We start from the raw sequence: 20,306 nt of genomic DNA, 5'->3' as shown, positions 1-20,306 counted from the left end.
AGTCCTCTCTCGAGCGGAAGTGTTGGTGATGCGGGATCTAATTGTGTGAGCACTTGGCGACAACGGCCGGGAATCAAAGAGGAAACAAGCGCCAGTTGTTCGGGTGCCATGTATCAAGTTCGAGTGACAAAGAGCCTGCGTGGGGCCTAACAAAAGCCCGTTGTCAGGAGGGTTTGTTTGTCATGGGCTGCGGCGGCTTGTGCGGACGTCGGTGGGTTGAACGAAGTCTGGATGGAGCGCAGGTTGGTACGTACACTTACTGGTCTCGATTCATGGATGAGGCTATATCTAGCAAGTGATTACCCAGGCCCCCGGCACCAGTTCCCCATGTTACTAGGCCTTCACATTCGTCCAAACTTGTCTGACAACTTGATAGGCCCGTGGTCCCAATCCTTCATTCACTCCCCCGTTTGCTCCTTTTGGGACTGATCCTCCACTCAATTGGTCGTCAAGACGTTGAAGTAAGGCCATCATATTTTTTTTTCCATATTCTTTTGCTTATAACTCGTCGACCATCGCTTTTGCTGGACAAAGGCTCCTCGTCCTCCTCTTCTCCTTCCCCCTCATCGGTATTCCTTCTCGATACCCCGGTGAAGCCCTCACATACTCGTTCCGACTCGTCAATATCAGCCCTTGACGGCCCAGACAGAATCCTCGCTTTTCACTCACAACTATCAACGACTTCTCGTTCATCTATCCACATAAAAATGCGTACCCAGCTCGCTCTCACCGCCCTGTTTGCTGGGCTTCAAGTTGCCAGTGCTGTCGACACGAAACCTCAGTCCATCTATGCTCTGGATGCTATCAAAGCCATCATGCCTGGATTCTCAGCCACTTGCAAAGGAACCACAGCCGATAATGAGTGCAGAACCCCGGAGCAGGCTGCTCCCTATCTGATCAAGTCCCTCGAGCGGCGCACCACAGGCGAGATTGCTATGGTGCTGTCGCTCATTGGCCTCGAGAGTGCAGACTTGAAGTACAGGATGAACCACTTCCCGCTCCCGGGAAATCCCGCCCAAGGCACTGCGAATATGATGGGGGAAGAAGTCAGTCACTTACCCCTCTTCCCAATTTTGTTTAGTCTTTTGATCAATCTTACTTTGTGTACATGCATCCTGGGCTGACCGTTCATAATACGACTATCTAGTTTGTCAAAGAGTATGCGCAGTCTCTTAACTTGCCAATCGACGGCAAGTCAGGGCCGGAGATCTTGCAGCTCGTCATAGCGGATGATTTCCAGAATTTCAACTCTGCCGTTTGGTTCTTGGAAAGAAAATGCTCGGACGACGTCAAGGCCAAGATGAGGAAGGGCACCGACGAGGGCTACCTGCTCTACCTTACGGACTGCATTCACACCACGGATTCCCCCGATCGGCAAGCGTACTGGAAGAGAGCCAAGGAGTTCTTCGGGCTCACGGGTCAATAGACCTAGGAGACAGCCATGTGTGGGTATATGGATGAGAATGGATGATTGTCTAGGTCAAGCGGTGTATTCTTCTCTTTCTTAACTTGTCCTAATGTAATCACATTTATATTGAAAGTCTGGAGGAAACAGCATCTGGTTTGAGGAGCCAGTCAAATACCCAAAATCGGAGCATTGTGATAGGTGTACAAATGCCACGGCAGCGCTATGGCAACAGTTATGAAACGACTTTGCCCTTCACAATCATGACTAAATATTTACAAAGTTCAAAACTTCCTCAACTGCCCATGCCCCCTTTTACCATTCCCCCTAAACTGTTTGTTACATACCACCAATATCAATCACCTGTTCCTTCCATCTCCCTCCATCGGCACCACCATAATTATCATATCACCTCCAGGTCGAAGACACCGTGGCGGCTGCGCAAGGCACGGTATACGTGTGGTTGGGGTCACTTTCCCACGAAACCGTCCCTGAGCTGCTCACCTTGATGAACTTGTACAGCACAACACTACCCGGCGCGAGATTGACAGATGCGTACCACAGCGGGTTGCTGCTGGTGTACTGTGATGCGCCCAGCGTCACGGCGTTGGCGGTATTCCAGTTACCGAGAGCTGCCGTGTTGCCCGTTCTATACGATGTTTTACTCCTGAATTAGCTGCAATGGTTCGGTATAGCAGGGGTTAAAAGGGTATGTAAATCACGGGACGACGGGAGACGTAATCGGGACTTACAGCTTGACTGTCTCGCCATAGGACGTGCTAACCAGCGCGTTGAAGGTGATGGGCACCGCGGTGGCAGCACAGGATGATGATGCTGTATTTTCATTAGCCCTATTGCGCACCATTCTCGGTTGCAGAAATCCCAGATATGAAGCTTACCCGACGACGACGTTGTACTTGCGGTTGAAGTGGGAGTTGACAGTGAAGAACAAATCGCACTGCCGCTCAGAACCACTGTCGGATATAGGATCCTCGGGAGCCCGCCAGAAAGTGTGGCGGTTATGCTGCCTGCTGAGTTAGTGGTGAAGCTATCACAACTGACGATATCGGTAATTCGCTCGTTTGCACTGAAACCCGACGCTGACGAAGACAGAGTGACGGTGGTGGAGGATGAGGCCCCGACATTGGTGAAGACGCCCACAACTTGCTTGCCAGAGGATCCTTTGCGCATGGCAATGGTGTGGCTGTCGGAGTAGATGGGATATGCGCGGTATGAGAGGTAGCTGTCGTCTTTGCTGATGGCATGGGTGCGAAGCTGATTGAGCTTCTTGATCCACGTATACAAGTTTGAGTTGGTTGAATACCCAGAAAGCCAGAGGGCCTCTCGGTTGTATGGAGTATCACTGCCCGCGTAATGCTGTTCCTGTCCCTGATAGATGATCGGAATGCCTACAACAGATGAAGAAATTCGATCTTATCAGCCGAAAGCCCGTCAAATACCACGTGTGCAACTGGAAGCAAGGTGTACATACCGTCTTTGAGCATCGTAAAGGCAATTGCCTGTCGGAGGTGTCAGTAAATGTACCTTGAGTAGGTACGGAAGTGTTCCCAGATATGAAGCAGCAAGAGCAGCCAGGAACGAACATCCCTGAGGGAAGGAGCAACTCACGTTCTTCGCCAAAGCCTGCGGTAGAGAGAGTTCCCATGTCAGCAACTGGACGAACCACGATATCTAGCAGGTATTAGAAGCTGACGCTTGAGGGTCTCACCATATCACTAGTCTTATGCGCAAAGCGCGCCTGGTCGTGGTTTTCGAGGAACGACCCATAAAGACTAAGGTCAATCGCTACACCATATCATCAGTGTGAACGAGAGAAATATGCCAGGACGTTAGCCATACCAGCAGCTTTGAGTGTGTTGATGCCGTTGGCCAGCGCAGTAATACTGCCGCTTGTCGACTGGAATGCATTTACTGTCCAATAATAGCTGTATGGGACAAAAATCACCCTGGTAAGCAAGAATCCCAAGAAAGATCTTAAGAAGTATTTGGTTTCCTCTTACCTTGCATAATCCAAGAGCCCACTGATGTAGCTCTGGTATGGGGCTAGATACGCTGGGTCCCCTTGGAACACCTCTCCAATTGCGTACACGCCGGCAGCGGACTCGAATCCTGGCCAGAAGGACTTCTCAACGTGCTTGACACTGTCGATTCGAAGCCCATCGCTGTGGCATTTGGGTTAACTAACGCCCAGAAGATAGTGCCTTGTCCGTCACGATCATGACAGAAGGGTAAAGGAGGACACATACATGCTATACGTTGACACGATCTTGGACACCCAGTCGTTCCATATCTTGCGGACGTCGTCGCTATTGCGGCCATCGTGTTAGCGAATTTCATCAACGGCATGCGGCACAGTTTCGGCTTACTTTTCAGTCTTGAGGTCTGGCAAACTATGTGTACGTATAGGACGTTAGTAAGACCAACGGATTCCGCTCGTGAAGCCAAAAGATTGGGTATTTGACTTCACAAACACGTTGTGTTACTGTCTTACAGTGACGGAAAAACGTACCTGACAACATCACTTCCCTGCCAGCATCTGAATTCCATTCGTTAGTGTCTGCCTAATCAAATTTCTAATGACGAAGCAGATGACAGAGAATGGGGTTGATTTACTCACGTCTCAACCGAGGTTTGGTTATCGTAATTGATGGTGCATGGGGAGTGATAGTAAGATTGCTAGATGGTCTTTCTCAGCATCTCCCTCCACTCTTTTGCTTTCCACTTGCTACCACTTACGGAAGAGAAAGGACTAAAACCCCGATAATTGACGCACGAGCGGCAGCCCAAGTACGCCATGTGGTTGGTGACCACATCTACCATGAGATACTGATCACCATGTTAACTTCTTGATCAGTCACATCTCAACCGCTCAAGTGTACTTCTCGGTCAGACGTGGAAAGGGAAAATCTTACCATGCCGCGGTCATGAAGTGCTTTGGAGAGCGCCTTGAGGTCATCTGCTGTGCCAAATGAGGGATTCAAGGACCAAATATCCGAAGCCCAGTAGCCATGGTAAGAAGACCTGAGTTTGAAGTTGTCCAGTCAGTATCTGTAACGTGCTATATGGCGGTCCCGGCACTTCATAAGGGTCAAGCATACCCATCTTTAGTAACTCCATCAATCTGCTTGACGACTGGTGAAATCCAGACAGCAGTGAATCCCATTCCCTGAATATAGTCCAACTTCGAGATCAGTCCCTGCCATGACCCGCCGCAGTAGACCTGCTGGTATGTGTCACATGGCGCGCTGGTTGACAGATCGCTCCGAGCAAAACGATCTGTCACGACCTGGTATATGGATTGCTTTCGCCTACAAGATAATTTTGTCAGTCCATATGTTCGCATGTAGTCAACGCCATTCTCCATACCATTCGGAAGACTTAAGAGCTCCGACTTGCACTGCTGCTGAGAGCAATAGTCCGAGGACAACACTCAGTTGATTCTGGAGCCTCATTTTGGTGAACAGTGATAGTTGAAGCGTCAATACCTATTCAAGACCGGAGGTCGGTATTGTCTTATCGTCAGTGAGTAGAGCTTACCGCCATTCTCTCCGAGCGGCGACCCAGACCTTCTTTATATGCCATCTTGACCTTAAAGTTGATACTTGACCAGCCTGTATTGGCCAGCCAAATGACGAGCTTGAGATGTCTAAGCCTCAAGCGATGAGGGAGCCTGAGTCCTCCAAGACGCCTCATGCTCCATGTCCAGGTCCAATTCGGGCCGTGAAACTGTGTGAGTGAGGGTGTATGCAAAGGTTCTCTCGACGCCTTTACCTCGGAAGCTTGGAACTGTCCACGGAATGTGAGGCTCCTTTCGTGAGGTCCTCCACTTGTCTGGCTACACAAGACGGAGGTGGTGTTCGGTGATGATGGAGAGGCCACTGCATCTACGCATCTCTGGCTCAGCGTGGTGACCCCAGACGTCACACCCCAGATTCTTTAAGACCTAGACTATGGTAAGGGAATCGTAAATGTGGGGAGGCCAATGAGGTAGAAGGCCCGAATACCACAGTGTTGGTGAACATCCGGCCGACCACGGGCCGGCTGTAACGGTGTTTGGCGATTTGCGGGGAAGAATCGAATGCCGACTGTGTATCAGATCTTGTACGCGCAGCCATCCATCGCAACCTCACCTGATATATACCGAGCAAAAGCTCCGGTTAGGTCGCTATCTATTCGGCCCTGCTTATGGTTGTAGATGGCTACCAGTGAGAGAAAAAAAAAAGAAAAAAAAAGACAGAATGCCGCTTGCTTCTACAGTGACAGTGACGTACCTACAGTTGCTTGAAAACCCTGCACGACAAGACATTCTGCATTTTAATCTGTTCATGTGATCATGCTTTCAGTGTACCTCACGACGATTCCCTCACTCCTTCCAATCCCACAGCAATCTTTTCTGCTCCGATCGAACGATCCTACGCTGAAAACCGTCAATAATTTGGATTAACCATCTCATTCAAAGGCACTTGCTGAGCCATATCCGTAGCAAGAAGAGACCTTCCTTGGCCAAGGAACACTTAAGCTCGACACTTTAAATCCGAAAAACTTGAAATTGGCTCAGTTGGTGAGAGGAGTTCATGGAGGTTCACTGTACAAATTGTGTGCTTGGCACAAACCCAAAAAACCAAAAAAAATAGCACCGAACGACACCCAAGCTATGAACTAGCCGTTGCCATGCCATTGCCTCTCCTCACTATTTGGAAAGAAGGGCTGGTCAGGGCCGTTTCCTGAAAAGAATTGAAAGGGCTGGTCAGTCCCCCAGTGCGCAGTTTGAGTGTAATTTTCGAAGGAATTCTGTTTGTAGTCCGCCATTAGCAAGATGGAGTTTCCCTCAATGTCCATAGCGTATGTGAACCCACCCAATCAAAGTTCGTTGTAAAGTCCAGCGTACTGTTTTCCATCCCAGCACCAAACAGTGACGATAACGGAGATGTGTCGCCGATTCCAGCCATCGTGTCACTTAGGTAATCTGGCGTCAGGCCCATGCTCAAGGAGCCTGCACCAGAAGTCGCTGGGTCGGGGCCGAGGTTCATGTTCAGTAAAGAATAGTTGGGCCCCTCAAGACTTTGTGCCGCACGTGTTGGTGAGGTTGGCCTTGCATCTATACCGCTTGAGAGCATACCCAACGTTATAGCAGCCGAGTGCTCTGGCCGCATCTCTTGTACTGGGTCTGAGAACTCTGTCATTTCTGCCGTTGTCGGGATCTCGGTCGCGTTGGCAGGATACTCGGAGGATGGTATGCCGTTGATTTTGTCCAGCATGATCTCTAGAACCTTGAATGCCTTGAGAGCCTCCATGGATTCATCTGCCAGTCCTTTCCAGATGTCGCGGGTGACTTCAAGGCTCTTGATCATCTCGGCACGTTGCTCTGAAGTCCAAGGAGGGCTTGCTGGTACGGTTTGTGTTCGGCGGAACGTGTTGTCATAATGTAGATCCAGCACGATCAGCATGGCGGGAAGAAGGAAATCCTTGGTTGCGATAGAGCTCACAAACCACTTGATGGAGCGAAACCGACCTCCTGGTTGTGATTCACGGTGGAGCGTTGCCAGATGGCCCAGGGACTCGAGGGAAGCTGAGATTGCCCTTAGCCGAGAGCTGTTATATCTGATGTTTTGTGTCGCCTTTGACATGTACCTTCTGTGAAGAAGACAGATGATTTTCTGGAACAGGATGTCGATATTGAACCGCGCAATAATTAGCGTTAACGGATCGTGAGAACCCGAGAGGGGTTGGAACTGTAAGTGTGGAGGCAAATTTGCTTTGATTTCACGCAGTCTCGCGTCAAAACGAAGAACTTCATCGTAATGTACCGGATTTCGAATACGACCTGTTGCCTGCAATATGTTGCCCAGCTCCAGTGCGAGCTTGACCTTGGCAATCATGTAGCTGATGTTGGTAGGTTCCGTGTTTGGTTTCGGTGGGGGTAACACTTTTGTGTCTGGCTGGAAATCTTCGTCGGCCAAGTTGTGTGGAAGGTCAGTGTCGCAGTCGTGGTCGTAGATCATGGTAGGCAGAGAGAGCTGGTGCGAGAAGAATACGTCGCACATCCTAATTAATGCCCACGTTCTTCTTCTCATTTCCTAAACGGCAAAGCAAAAAAAAAGCGAGCAGGAGAATTAGCTAAGCAAGTCATGTAAGAGTCCCCCGTCAAACGGCGTACAGCCGTCCTAGTTTGAGTAAACAAAAAAAGAAAAAAAAAGAAAAAAAAAGAAGGGTTGGCCTTACAGCTTGGAAAGGGGTAAAAGAGGGAAACCATTTCGCATCTCTGTGATAGCCCATACGAAAGGCAATTCTTGTGACCTGTGACATAATCAACCACAGGCCGACGTCGGCATCCCACCGGGACGAATGTTCGGCAAAGAGGTAGAGGATCATTGTCTCCACGGTATACTCGGTCGGCTTCGTATAATCACCTACTCGGAGACACTGAACTGTCCGGAGTCGGTACTCGGTTGCCATTTCAAGTGTGCGGCCCTTCCATTCAGGCGGCTCGTCGCCAACCTTGTGATAACTCAACATGGCCAAGCACATGACAGAGTAGAGCAGGCCTAACCACATGATGGGTGTCCGAGACGGATCCAGCCAGTGATTGCGGAGTTGCTGGTGGAAGGTGGGTGGATGAATGATATTAACGGCATTATCCATCGAATTGAAGTACCTTCCGCAAAGGGTCAAGACTGTCGACTTGGGAGGCAACTCGGCCCTCAGCTCGACCTGGGTAGCAGGTGTTGACTCGAAAAGAAAGCTGAGGCCTTCGCAAGCTGTGGGTGGCTTGCTGAGCATCACTTTTTCATAGCTCTTCTCCAGGTCCTTTTTGTGAAGCGCAAAGTAGTTCTTAACCTCGGCAATGTCCGCCAGAACGGTATGCCAGTGGCCTTGTCCAATATACATGGACTTTCCCCTATCAGCATCCACCTTTAGAACGCCTAGAGAGGTTGCCAGCCCATCGTCGATGTCACTCTCGCCCTCGTCATCTTGCATAACGCCGTCGTCTTCGTCGGTGTGTAAGAAGGCCGAAGAGCCGCTAGTTGTCGTCGAGCCAGCACCTTGTCCTCTAGCATGTCCGCCAGCTGGAGCCGCAGCGTTTGCAGCAGCAGCGGCCGGGGGCAGTTCAATATTTGCACCACCATGCACAAGTGACAGAACCAAGCCTTCCAGCCTGTCAATGCGATTCTGCATGTCGTCGGGAGAGGCGCTTGCTTGGCCCTGACTCTTTTTCCGGGCCGGCGGCGTGGCATAGAAGCACGAGGCATCTGTCCCTCCTCGTTTGGTGCAGTTTCCGCAAGGGTGATTTCTGTCACATTTTCTGTATTCTTTCAGCAACCAGGCATCATCAAAGACGGTCTTACGGGGAGGGCCGTTCAGAGAGTTACTGGTCATGATGCTTACAACCTAGGTCAGATTATGTTAGTCAAGGGATAACTTATAGAGACCGCCGTCCACGGGAAGATGGAGTGGCTCACTTTCTTGATCGGCAAGGATAACAGCTGAGCGGTACTCTGTTCCGCTTTCGGACAACACGATACTGCTCCTCGGGGGAGCGGCCGCCCGAGGAGGTTGTCGACGGTGGTGTGGGCGTCATGATCCGCCGCGTTGGATAAGCTGATTCGAAAGAGGGTTTCGGCGCTGAAGGATCGTGGCACCAGGGCAGATATGTGAGGGACCGCGTTTGATCGGGCAATCACCTAGGTGTCTCCGATGAAGAGGGGGCCGAGCCGAGTTGATTGTGGTGGAGTTGGCTTTTCAAAAAGGGACAAGCTGAGGGAACGTTGTGGGCAGCTGCCTGATCTTTGTCGAAGCCTCATGATATCTGCAGGTTACCGTCCTAAAGTAGGGTGACACGAGCACATAGCAGTCTTATAATACTGAAAGGTCCAGGTACACGACCTCGAATGCATGCGGTCGACCGTTTATCGTGGGCAGGAAGAATTGAGGAGGGGTAGGGTCATAAGCAAAATAAAAGCTAGATTGGTTAGGTAGCAGCGGTTATTGAACGTAAGCAAATGACGGGACCTCGCGTCGAGAACACTCCCCTCGACCAGTAAGCAGTCGAGTAGAGTATTGCAACAAAAGACCGAACGTGTCGAGCACGAGACACCCCTGTATGTTCGTTAGCGCCTCATTCCGTCTTCTTCCTTCAGTCCCTACCACGCATTGCCAAAATTGCATCACCAAAGACTAAATAATGGTATCTAGTAAATAAACAGCATATATCCAGCGAACCAAAGCTCACACAGAACCAGTACTATTGGACCGTCCATGGCCACTGGGCAGTTTGCCCTGCTATTGCGACCACTTGGGAGTACAGGCAGGAAAACAAATGTTACATTATTCGATCCGGCGACAAGCGCAACACCTTGCTCTAACGTACACCGTCATGGTATGTATGCCTGGCAGTCAGTTAACCGTTGACAAACCATGAACGTCGCTTAGCGGTATCTTGCTGTGTGACTCATCAATACCGTCTCTTATCTCAGCAGTGGTCCTAATTCGTCTTCGGCCAACCAGCCCCTTCCATCCCTGTGCATTAAAGTCTTGTGCTTTAGGCTGTTTTTTTTCGTGGAATTAGTATTGTGACCGGCCTTCTATAGCCAGTATTCCATTGCATCATCTTGAGCCGCAGGTACCTGAGAGACTGATCAAGGCCAAGCCAGATGGGACATACATGACAGTCGCTCAAGAATATATATACAGCGGTTTCCCTTCCCAGCAAGGAAGCTTCCGTGCATGTTGAAACCTAGGACTGCGCCGCAGACGCATCGCCGTTCGCCTTGACACTATATGGCTTGAAGAAGTCGGCGTCGTTCGCCAGCTCCTCCTTGACCTGTATTCATAGTTAGTCCGCTTTCCGTAGGACGTCACAGAATATGGTCCACGTACGATATCGAGTCCTCCCACTAGCTCACCGTCGACCCAAAGCTGTGGATAAGTAGGCCAATCCGCAAATTCCTTGAGACCCTGTCGTACTTCGTCGTCGGCTAGAATGTTAAAGAAACCGTACTTGACGGCGTTTTCTCGGAGAATAGCAACCAGCTGTCGCGAGAAGCCGCACTTGGGCTCACTGGGGGTACCCTTCATGAACAGCATGACCGGGGCGGCCTTGACCAGGTCACCCAGACGTCTAAACAGCTCCTCCTTTTGCTTCTCGGGGTCCTGAGGCACAACGTCGCCGGCCTGGCCCTCAACAGTTGCGGCGCCATTTGCGGCGACCGATGTCTTCTCGCTAGCTCCAGCGCCCGACGACTTGTTGGCATGGGTCTCGATCGCGTTTCGAACCTTGACGGCGCTGCTTCCGCTGACCGTCTCCAAGACCTGGCCATTACGCGATAGCACGAGGAAGGGAACGGCCGTTACGTTGTACGTTTCGCTAATGTCAGACAGTTCTTCGGCGTCGATGGAGACCCACGAGGTGGAAAGCGGCTCGGTAACGGGGTATTCGCTCGCCAATGTCTTGAGCACTGTCGCCATCTGGGCGCAGGGCGCCGCCCAGGGCGCGTGGAAGGAGACGATCAGGAGGGTGGATGGCGGCAACGACGAAACATGGTGGTTCCAGGCCTCGATGCTGGTGATGTCCTTGATGGTCGACATGATGCGGGTTCGCGCGGTTCAGATCTGGTCGGGGAGAGTTTCGAGGAGGTCTGGTTGGGTGACTGTTTATCACGGGTATCGGTGTCGCGCGTATGATCCAAGTATTTTGAGGATGGTGACCAAGAGAAACGGATTTGGTAAGGAACCTGAAAGTTCCCCAGTGCCCAATGTGGACCGCTTGGTTGGATATACCGAGTTGGCGGCGAGTTTACTTACAGTAGCGGTACAGTAATCCATCATCCATGGCCCAAAAAACGTCAGCGAACTCGGCCTTTGCCCCTCGTGGCTCTCGGGCGAGCCCCGCGGCGCCGGTGCGCTTTACCTGTAAGGTGCAGGCCACTATAGTACGCACCACATGTATCGATTGTACATTACTTAGCGCAAGACCTACAAGCACTCAAACCACCCAAACCACACGTATTGGTGTCAAACAAACGTAATACTGGCTATATACATAGATGGCTTTATGTAGTGTGTATGCAGGTACACAATTTCTCCACAGTAATGAGTCTGGCCGGCTTGCGCCCCGGTTGCAGTGATTGACGTGTGCTTTGTTGTGGAGTTGACGGCTCGGGCCAAGAGGAAACGCAACTGCTGTTACAGTCCATGTACGGTATCTTACAGTAGAACGAGAACCACCCACGATCCACCCCACCTGGTGCTGGAGATGTTCTCGGAAAACCATGCATTCACATGTTCATCCGACGACCACAGCCTAATCCTAGCAGTTACTTTTTGAGGAGATTAACAAGCAGGTAGATGGAACCATAATCCATTCACTTACGCTGTGTTGTAGTTCAGATAAATAAAAGGAGGCAGAACAAGGAGGGCAGCTGCGTATGAGAAGTAATATGAAACATAGGTATCTACATACTGTGTATAGTGCCGGCTTATAGATTTCCTTACTAGGTAGACATAGTGCAAATGTATATCAGATAGCTACTCAAACAAACTGTTTGCTTATGTGTGTTTTTCCCGTCCTGCCATAAAGATTTAATAACCGGAAGTCGCATCATCGCATCGACAGCTCTCAGCCATGTTGGTCCAACCAACAGTCAAAAGACGCTATGCTGCTGTTTGTCCACTGTAGACGACGAGACGACAGACGTTGCCGGAGCTGGGCGTCTGATCAGATCGGCACGTTATTTCCGCTCCGCTCCACTCTTTGTTGCACATCAGGGCGCTTCGCTACCCACGAGTCCACTAACTCGGGCTTGGACGCTCTTGGCGGGCTTGGATCGCTGCCACGCCGACCGCAAGGTCGGCTCGAAGGCGCAGGGCTCCCGCTCCCGGAAGCTGCAGTCAGTGTCAGGTGCAGTGTGTCAGGTTGAGGTGTCAGGGTTATCAGGGTCCGCGGATTGGAACGAAAAAGCGGCCATCCATGTTCCATTTGCACCTGCGTCTGTCTCCTGTCAGCCATCATCATCTCATCCGCCCCCGTTCCCGAGTATTTATATTCGTCTCATCGCTCCCGCGTCCAAACGCCGCCTTACCGCCCCGCGTTCACGTTCTTCTATTCACCTGCCCGTATTTTTTTTTCGTCAAGTGCCGCCTCCGTCTGCGTCCCCGGCCACCCCGATATACATACCACAAACACCCCCATCGCAGTAGTCGTAATCGCAACCGCCTGATCCTCACTTCCCTAATCTGGTGGCAATCGTAATACCTATCTGCTTCTACGCGCCTGAAGTGCCTACCATCAACCCTAGCACCAACCAACATGTCGGCTCAACAATACTACCAACAAGGCCCCCCTCCACAGGGATATGGACCGCCGCCTCCTCAGGAGGGATATCCCCAATACCCCCAGCAGGTCAGTTTGGAGTCCTAGTCGACAAGTCCACTGCGTCAAACCGCAAAAGCTAACCCGGCTATGATCGATTACAGTCTTATGGTCAGCCTCCCCCACAAGGTTACTACCCCCCGCAAGGTCAAATGCAATATCAACAACAGCCTCCTCCTCAGCAGAGTAGCGGCGGGGACGGATGCTTCAAAGGGTGCATCGCGGCTCTCTGCTGCTGCTTCGTGGGCGCCGAATGCTGTGAATGCTGCGCTGACTGCTGCGAATGCTGCGCCGAGTGCTGTTAAGAGAGTGAGGACAGGCATCGCCATCTTGACCGTTGAAGACGGATTTGAACACGAATCTCCAAGGGAAATTACTCTTGGAGCAACATGGGCGCAATGCATGCGCAATACCACACACATGCGCACAACACACGGACACACCAATACTCGAGATTGATGGCCGCAAGATTCGTCAGCTGGATTGGCAACGGCAAATTCCCTGACCACCGATATTACCGTCCATGGGTTGTTGTCTGTCAGCGGACGGCAGTATACTCATTTGATGGTCAATCATATTCTTGGTTGGGGGAGGGTTAAGGGGCGTTGTGGATATGTGTGCAAGCACTGGGCAATGATTAGCGATTACCTCGATTTTCTTTACCAAGAGACATCGGAGGGGAAGAAGGGCCCTGACTGGGTCAGGTTCACGTTAATACTCTTGAGTAATATTATGACTAGTTTGAAGCTCTTTCATGGTCTCTGTTGGTCTGTTCCTTTTTATCTCAGGATACCGCAGTCTGAACACCCACGACCTAAGCCATTTTTGCCTGTCACTGTCGAAAAAGGTTAAAGATGGGTAGAGATGGGTGATGCCGTGGTCTAGCAGGTACTTTTGTGTGGTGTCCTACCACTCTGGGTAGGCGATGGAACGCAGGTACTACTTGGCTACCTCATGAAGTACCTTGCTTGTTAGATGCTGCGTGAAGGTACTTGAAGCCGATTCAAGGGTCCGTGTAAAGTGTAGGATGTGCGGCTGCAACAAGGGATCCGTGTAGGTCAGCAAGAGTTATACCAATACGCAATAGCACATATCTCTTATATATGTAACAAACGATGGGTTGCACCCCTCAGTGTTAGCTTTGCATCTTCTATCAATAGCTATGGCTTTCGGGTGAAACCAGGACGAGTCAAACCATGACAAAGCTTCTACCACACACATTGTTCGCTCTTGTCTGCTCGGCTTTCACCTCGTAACTTTGCGCATCTTACACCTGCTGTATCACTCGTTACGTTTCCTTACCCTCCTCAACATCAGTTTGCACTACAAGGGAAGGCCGGTCTAGCCAACAGGGTTCGTTGGAAGCAGTCGGTCAGTCAGCCAATCGATCCGTCCCGTCTACACTACGTACCAGAACTATCTACACAGTAGCTCGCCTGCCAGGTACGCTGCACCGCCTCGAACGTCGTACGAAGCTGCCATGCCGTTGGGTGCAACTGAAGTCCCCATCGCAACGCCCCAGACTTTGCCGGCCAGCACAAGCACACCTTTAGTGTATACTGTAGTGTACGTACCTATTGACGTATGTTGCGCAGTTGAAGCTCCACCTCCATTACCTACCTTAGTAGAGAGAGGTACCTGGGCCTAACTCCAGCGCTGCGTACCTCTAGTCGTCCATGCATCTCCTCCAACACCCGGACCTTCTCCATCTCTCTCTCGATCCCCAAACCCCGATCCGACCGACGTCTACATCACCAACAATCCGTAGCCGTTGCTGCAGCTTTCAATAATTCACAACCTTCCCGATTGTTCAACCCCAGCTCCTTTGTGTCGTTACCCATCCGTTCCGTTCCACACAGCCGGCCACTCTGCCCACCATGGCCTCCTTAAACCTGTCCATCAATGGGCCCTCCATCAAGAGTAGCTATCAGGGCGTCGTCAACGGCCCTGCGCCATCTTCAGCATCTTCCACCTACGCCCTCTGGGCCCTTTTTTCCGTCCAGGCGCCTCTTCTGAATGCCTTCCAAGACTCTGGGGCAAAGGAGAGCATCCTGAAGGTCGAAAGCACTGGCGGTGAGTGCCAGGCCGGCCCACAACTTCTCCTTACCACCTTAGCCATGGCCCCGACTAACCATTCGTCATCACAGATGGTGAGCTTTCTGACCTGATCGAGGATTTCAACGAAGGCCGCATTCAATTCGCCTTCGTCAAAGTCAAGGACCCCAACAGTGGACTCCCCAAAAACGTCTTGATCGCCTGGTGCGGCGGTGGCGTCCCCGAGCGAACAAAGGGGTACTTTACCAGCCACTTGGCCGCCGTCTCCAAGATCCTTCACGGCTACCACGTTCAGATAACAGCACGCTCCGACGGAGATCTTTCTCCCGAGTCCATTGTGCAAAAGGTCGCTGATGCATCAGGCGCCAAGTATACTGCCGGCGGTTCGGCACCCGTGTCAGCCGCTGCCCCGCCTCCCGTTGCCAAGAAGCCCGTGTTTACCCCGACTACCTCTACATCCGCCGGCTCCTTCAACCCTATTGTTGCGGCGCGGACCCGGAATCGTGGGGGCGAGGACGAGGACGGCTGGGGTGCCGATGCTCCGCCAGTCACTCGAACCCAGCTGGAGAAGGTGGCGTCTGCCTACCAGCCGACCAAGGTCAACATTGCCGAACTCAGGAAGAACAAAGATGACTCGCGTTCTGAGGGAATCCAAAAGCAAGATGACCGGCCGGAGGACATTGTCAAGGGTGGCTACCAGCCCATTGGAAAGGTTGATATTGCTGCTCTCCGCGCCCAAGCAAAGAAGACCCAAGATGATCGGCCTGCCACTGTGAAGGGAGCATACGAACCGGTGGGCAAGGTTGATATCGCTGCCATTCGCGCAAAGGCTCAACAACGTCCCGCTGAACCCGAAGAATCGGAGACACCCAAGAGCCTGGCAGAGAGGACTGCCGCATTCACGCAAGCAGAACGCTTGACCGAACTTCCCAAGCCCAAGGTTGCCAAGAAGTTTGTGGGCAGCGCTGCATTTACCGGCACCAAAGCTCCTACGCCGGTTCCTCTCGGTTACGGCTTGCCTGCGGTTCCCGCCGTGCCTCCTGTTGGGGCTGCTAGCAGAACTTTTGCTGACCAGGGAGGCAAGACGCCGGCCCAAATCTGGGCCGAGAAAAAGGCCAAGCAAGGCGGGGCAGTTGCACCCGTGTCCACGCCCTCTGCCACCGCTGCCCCTATTGCTGCCCAGAAGAGTGGGAGCGAATGGAAGAGCGGTTATGCTGGGAAGAGCTGGGCGGTGCAGGCACCCAATTACAGCCGAGGTGGTGTTGAAACACACACCACCGGAGGCAGCGCCTCGCAAGAGAAATCGGAGCCTGAAGCGCCTGCCTCGCCGGCTGGCGGCATATCCGCCCTGCGCGATAGATTCAAGGATACAGCACCCATGGCGGCCAACACGAATTCACGGTCCGCACCAAGTGTGCCTTCTCCTGTCCTCGCCTCTGGCGAGGAAGAGCATGCTCCGCCGCCCCTGCCAACCGGAAGCCGTCCTTCCGGCGGCTTTGCTCTCCCTGGCTTGCCATCCCGGCCTCCTGTTGCTGACGCCGAGGAAGAGAACGATGAAAGAGAGCTGGAAGAAGAAGTCCGTGCACACGAAGAAGAGCCTTCCTCACCTGTCCGCATCGCAGTCCCAGTTGCTCGGAGCGCAGTGCCTGAGGTGGAGCCAGCGGGCAGCCTGCCACCCCGTCCGGTGCCCGTTCCGCAGGAACTACCGAGAGAAGAGGACCTCCCCGTGGAGGAGGATAGTCACGATCCGCGTGCTGCCGCCCTGAATGTTGCTAGCGAATCTCTCGGTCACGATGTCGAGGCTCAGCAGGCTGGTTCAGACGGCGGCAAGCGTGCTTTGGTACAGTATGACTACGAGAAGGCCGAGGACAATGAGATTGATCTCCGGGAAGGTGAGTATGTCACCAACATTCAGATGGTGGATGACGACTGGTGGATGGGAACCAACGCGCAAGGGGAGAGTGGACTCTTCCCTAGCAACTACGTGGAAGTAGTGGAAGACGATGAGCCTGCTGCTGCTTCCAGTGCGGCCCCAACAGCAGCAGCAACTCAAGCTCCTGCTGTACCTTCGCAGGCCGGAGCGGGAGCAGCCGCAACTCCGGCCGGTCAAGTCGCTGGTCCAACAGCGACGGCGCAGTTTGATTACGAGGCTGCGGAAGATAATGGTAAGTGATGCTCGCAAGCCTGGTGTATAAAAGACGCCGAAATCGAAGGCCTAGCAGTGACTAATGAATTGGTATAGAGTTGAGCTTCCCCGAAGGAGCTACGATTACGGGTTTGGAGTTTCCCGATGATGACTGGTGGTTTGGCCACTACAATGGAGCGTCAGGTCTCTTCCCCGCCAACTATGTTGAGCTTGACGCGTAAGGCGAATATGAGGAAATCCATGGCGCGAATTACGGACGACCGGCCTTCTCGGTTTGGTTTAGTTGATATATGGTTGTTAGTTGGCTGTTAGTCTTGAGATAGCAGGCTGGGCTGGATGCAGGGTAGATCGTAATGGCAAAAGAATATAATATGTGGTAATCGCATTTGATAGCCGACTGAGCACTAGCTACTTTATGTATATTTCCTTTCATAACAAGCAATGGAGCGGTTACTGTAATCTGTATACACATGCCACTAAAAAAGCCATGGAGTTGATGGACGGTATTGATGACGTAAGTCGAAGGTTTCCGCTACGAGTCCGTTATGTACCGGTAAGCGTATGTTAGCACGCTTCCTTGTACGGTCATTACACAATTACGCGTGACTACTTGTGCCTACCGTACTAGTAGACTGAGCCTACTACGAAGTGCATCTACCTTGGCTGCATAACACACGTTAAAAGCCGGGAGGTACCTAACATACTCTTGCGCGAGACCAGGTACTTCATCTCTTCTTTCCATGGCCGGTATAAATATAAATATATATATAAGTTACTCTGGCCTGGGATCTCAAAACACCAGCAAATTCGGCTGTCCCTAAACAGCCGTAAACAACGAACAGGATGTATTCTCACACACCACCTCTTCCACCGCCTAAGCCATCAGGAAGCCACGAGACGACAAGCATAAATACCCCGGAAACGTCGCCGTCGCCACGGCTCCTCCAACGTCCGGAGACAGGGGGTCCCGGTGCCGATGGCTTTCAACATGTAGGCTCGGCCTCCGCCGGGCAACCCATCCCAGACCCCGGCGAGCAATGGCTGCCCAAGTTCCTGCAGGACAAGTCGTGAGTCTTTCCGTCTGAATGTTTGGATCGATACTTCAGTGGCTGACGCCATCTGGTTGCTGGATAGCAAGCAAGATCTCGCTGAGATTCTTTCCAACCCATCGCTTCTCTCTGCATTGACACATTCACCGGAAACCATCCACCCCTCTTTGCAGGCGTCGCATGACGCGTTGCAGTCCGCGCTGGCCGAGAACGTGCAACGGGCAGCTCAGCTGCTGAACCTCGAAGCACGCCTCGCGAACCAGCGCTCGTTGACCCAAGCCCAGCTTCTGTCGACCCATGCTCTCGAGCGCCAGTGGAGGGCCAAACAAGCCGAGATGGACCATGCTCTCACCCCCTTTGCCCCGACACGGCTATACCAACGGCTCAGCCAGGGCTTACAGGAACAAGAGGCCGTGTGCTGTGCTCTCGAGGAGAGTTTCCTTGATAGCGGTGGGGATGATGTGCCTGCGTCGGAGCGGGAGGCCAACGATTGGGTCAGGAAATATCGGGAGGCTAAGAAGCTATACTACCTGCGGCAGGAACGCAAGGAGAGGTGGGACGAGGGGAGAGTTGGTGGATGGCGTTGATGACTGATGATGATGATGATGATGATGATGGCCTCCATGAAGCGACGAGTGCGTCTCTGTCTCCGTCTGGACCGTCGAGCGCTCGCTGACTGTCAACACGCACGTTGGAAGAAACTAAGCAAGCTGACAGTGTGTTTTGTTGGGATGTCTCGATAGCCATGTCACGAAGGTATGGCCTCTAATTAATACTAGAAGTCGGGCTTCAAGAAGCTCTAGTTGGGCGAAAGCTCCCTCAGATGCGTTGGCTATGGCACTTGATGTCATGCTAATATAACTCGGGATGGGAAAGGTCTTGAAAAGAAATATACTCCACCTCAGCCGTCTACCGCTGTAGAAGTAAAATCAGCGCAATAACCTGGTATATTTCCCATCAACACACAAAACCTCTAATTAGAAAAAGGAGCCAGCATGTGGTTGTTACAGTTGGGTGCCCCTTGGCCTCGTGTGGGAGGCTCTTCAGAATGTAATTGTCGTTATGGGATAAGAATTCAGAGCGTCGCCTAGAATGGAGACGTTGAGTGATGATGCCACTTCTAACCAAGCGTTTCCTTAATGGGGACGCTGTCAATCTATGCCTTGCTGATACTTTCCAGTGGCTAGTCCTGTACTGTCTTCTAAATTTGACCATCCATTTCAAGTTGATCACCAGACTCGTCAGCAGTTGGCGCATCTCCCACGGGCAGAATAAACCTGGTGCCTTGGATACTTTTGACCTTCAAGTTCCAATCCAGTCTCTAACCCAAGTGCAGCATTAAGAAAACCCGGTGCTGGGGTCCCCATCACTGCCAGTTGCCCAACAGCCACTGTCCAAATGTCGTCACTTTTGGGTTTGTTCATCAAGACCAGGCTACGGTAGAAAGCGTAGGGGGATATGATATTAAGTGGGCATATAATCCGCTTGGTAGCGAGCGAAGACCTTGGTGTAAGCTCGGAAGAAAAGAGCCGCTGTCGATCGTTTATTTGTGTGATGGCGTATCTCATGGGATGCTTGCAACGCTGGAGCCAGTAAGCGACTCTTGATCGCTTTGAGGCGGCACTTTTGTTCGAGCTTGTCGATGTTGTCTTTTATAGATTGCACAAGCCAAAAAGCGCCTTGCATTCTCCCGTGGATTATGTAGATCTCGGTGCTAAGGTATTTAACCATCCTAATCCCCGAAACACAATGCCATCATGTGCTTGACTGTTTAGTACCTGGAAGACTGACATGCTGCCGGTAGGTGTAACGTTGACTCTTTTACTTGGTGGGTGTTTGGCGAGCAACGGCAATGAGACGAGTTCGGTGTCCCATCAACATCTCACGAGGACTACTCAACAAGCCTGCCAAGCACGACGCAAACCCAAGCATGCGAATCGGCCTCGGGAGATGAGTAAAAATGCCGGTGCTCACAAAGCACGGGTTGCGGCCCCATCGGGCGTGACGGGGACGGCACCGGCAGAAACCGCGGGGAGAGAACGGCCGCGAAGAGAGCTTCGAACGAAGACACGACGGTCAAGTCCGAAGGGAGAAGAGTGCTACAAATCACCGGAGTAAGGCCGTGGTGGATTTGTGGCTGAAGATTGTACGCATTGTACAGCTACTACCATATATATGTAAGCTGCGCTATGCAAGTCGAGTCCAAACTTGAATCACGAACATCAGTTCATGATTCGAGGCTTTCCTTTCGATTGAGACGTC

At 52.0% G+C, this 20,306-nt stretch overlaps 7 protein-coding genes across 7 annotated transcripts; 4 read left to right on the top strand and 3 right to left on the bottom strand.

Moving 5' to 3' along the window:
• Positions 1-338: 338 nt before the first annotated feature.
• Positions 339-1,685, top strand: SMAC4_08466 (uncharacterized protein). Its single transcript, XM_003346892.2, has 2 exons — positions 339-1,046; positions 1,148-1,685. Exons 1-2 carry the CDS (start codon positions 708-710, stop codon positions 1,424-1,426), a joined length of 618 nt encoding a protein of 205 aa, XP_003346940.1. The 5' UTR covers positions 339-707; the 3' UTR covers positions 1,427-1,685.
• Positions 1,686-1,813: 128 nt separating this feature from the next.
• Positions 1,814-4,960, bottom strand: SMAC4_08465 (uncharacterized protein; the record flags this gene model as incomplete). Its single annotated transcript, XM_066090803.1, has 16 exons — positions 4,793-4,960; positions 4,525-4,734; positions 4,339-4,447; positions 4,163-4,252; positions 4,044-4,102; positions 3,936-3,962; positions 3,793-3,816; positions 3,673-3,732; positions 3,427-3,588; positions 3,266-3,351; positions 3,135-3,211; positions 3,035-3,049; positions 2,898-2,925; positions 2,305-2,814; positions 2,158-2,239; positions 1,814-2,054 (listed from the first exon to the last, which is right to left on the bottom strand). The coding sequence occupies exons 1-16, from the start codon at positions 4,876-4,878 to the stop codon at positions 1,814-1,816; spliced, it is 1,866 nt and encodes a 621-aa protein (XP_065945657.1). The 5' UTR covers positions 4,879-4,960.
• Positions 4,961-5,541: 581 nt separating this feature from the next.
• SMAC4_08464 (uncharacterized protein) lies at positions 5,542-9,329 on the bottom strand. The gene is made up of 4 exons (XM_066090802.1): positions 8,887-9,329; positions 7,649-8,815; positions 6,283-7,503; positions 5,542-6,217 (listed from the first exon to the last, which is right to left on the bottom strand). Exons 2-4 carry the CDS (start codon positions 8,801-8,803, stop codon positions 6,086-6,088), a joined length of 2,508 nt encoding a protein of 835 aa, XP_065945656.1. The 5' UTR covers positions 8,804-8,815; positions 8,887-9,329; the 3' UTR covers positions 5,542-6,085.
• A 426-nt stretch (positions 9,330-9,755) lies between these two features.
• SMAC4_08463 (uncharacterized protein) lies at positions 9,756-11,133 on the bottom strand. Its single transcript, XM_003346889.2, has 2 exons — positions 10,304-11,133; positions 9,756-10,247 (listed from the first exon to the last, which is right to left on the bottom strand). Exons 1-2 carry the CDS (start codon positions 11,009-11,011, stop codon positions 10,161-10,163), a joined length of 795 nt encoding a protein of 264 aa, XP_003346937.1. The 5' UTR covers positions 11,012-11,133; the 3' UTR covers positions 9,756-10,160.
• Positions 11,134-12,394: 1,261 nt separating this feature from the next.
• Positions 12,395-13,544, top strand: SMAC4_08462 (uncharacterized protein). Its single transcript, XM_003346888.2, has 2 exons — positions 12,395-12,824; positions 12,899-13,544. The coding sequence occupies exons 1-2, from the start codon at positions 12,778-12,780 to the stop codon at positions 13,251-13,253; spliced, it is 402 nt and encodes a 133-aa protein (XP_003346936.1). The 5' UTR covers positions 12,395-12,777; the 3' UTR covers positions 13,254-13,544.
• Positions 13,545-14,671: 1,127 nt separating this feature from the next.
• On the top strand, positions 14,672-17,449 carry SMAC4_08461 (uncharacterized protein; the record flags this gene model as incomplete). Its single annotated transcript, XM_066090801.1, has 3 exons — positions 14,672-14,867; positions 14,942-17,014; positions 17,092-17,449. 3 exons carry the CDS (start codon positions 14,672-14,674, stop codon positions 17,214-17,216), a joined length of 2,394 nt encoding a protein of 797 aa, XP_065945655.1. The 3' UTR covers positions 17,217-17,449.
• Positions 17,450-17,638: 189 nt separating this feature from the next.
• SMAC4_08460 (uncharacterized protein) lies at positions 17,639-19,518 on the top strand. Its single transcript, XM_003346886.2, has 2 exons — positions 17,639-18,062; positions 18,130-19,518. Exons 1-2 carry the CDS (start codon positions 17,839-17,841, stop codon positions 18,629-18,631), a joined length of 726 nt encoding a protein of 241 aa, XP_003346934.1. The 5' UTR covers positions 17,639-17,838; the 3' UTR covers positions 18,632-19,518.
• Positions 19,519-20,306: the final 788 nt, after the last annotated feature.

This window comes from Sordaria macrospora, chromosome 1, assembly GCF_033870435.1.
Source record: "Sordaria macrospora chromosome 1, complete sequence".
Lineage (NCBI taxonomy): Eukaryota > Fungi > Ascomycota > Sordariomycetes > Sordariales > Sordariaceae > Sordaria > Sordaria macrospora.
The sequence above is the reverse complement of the archived record's forward strand: the minus strand, read 5'-3'. Positions and strand labels throughout refer to the sequence as shown.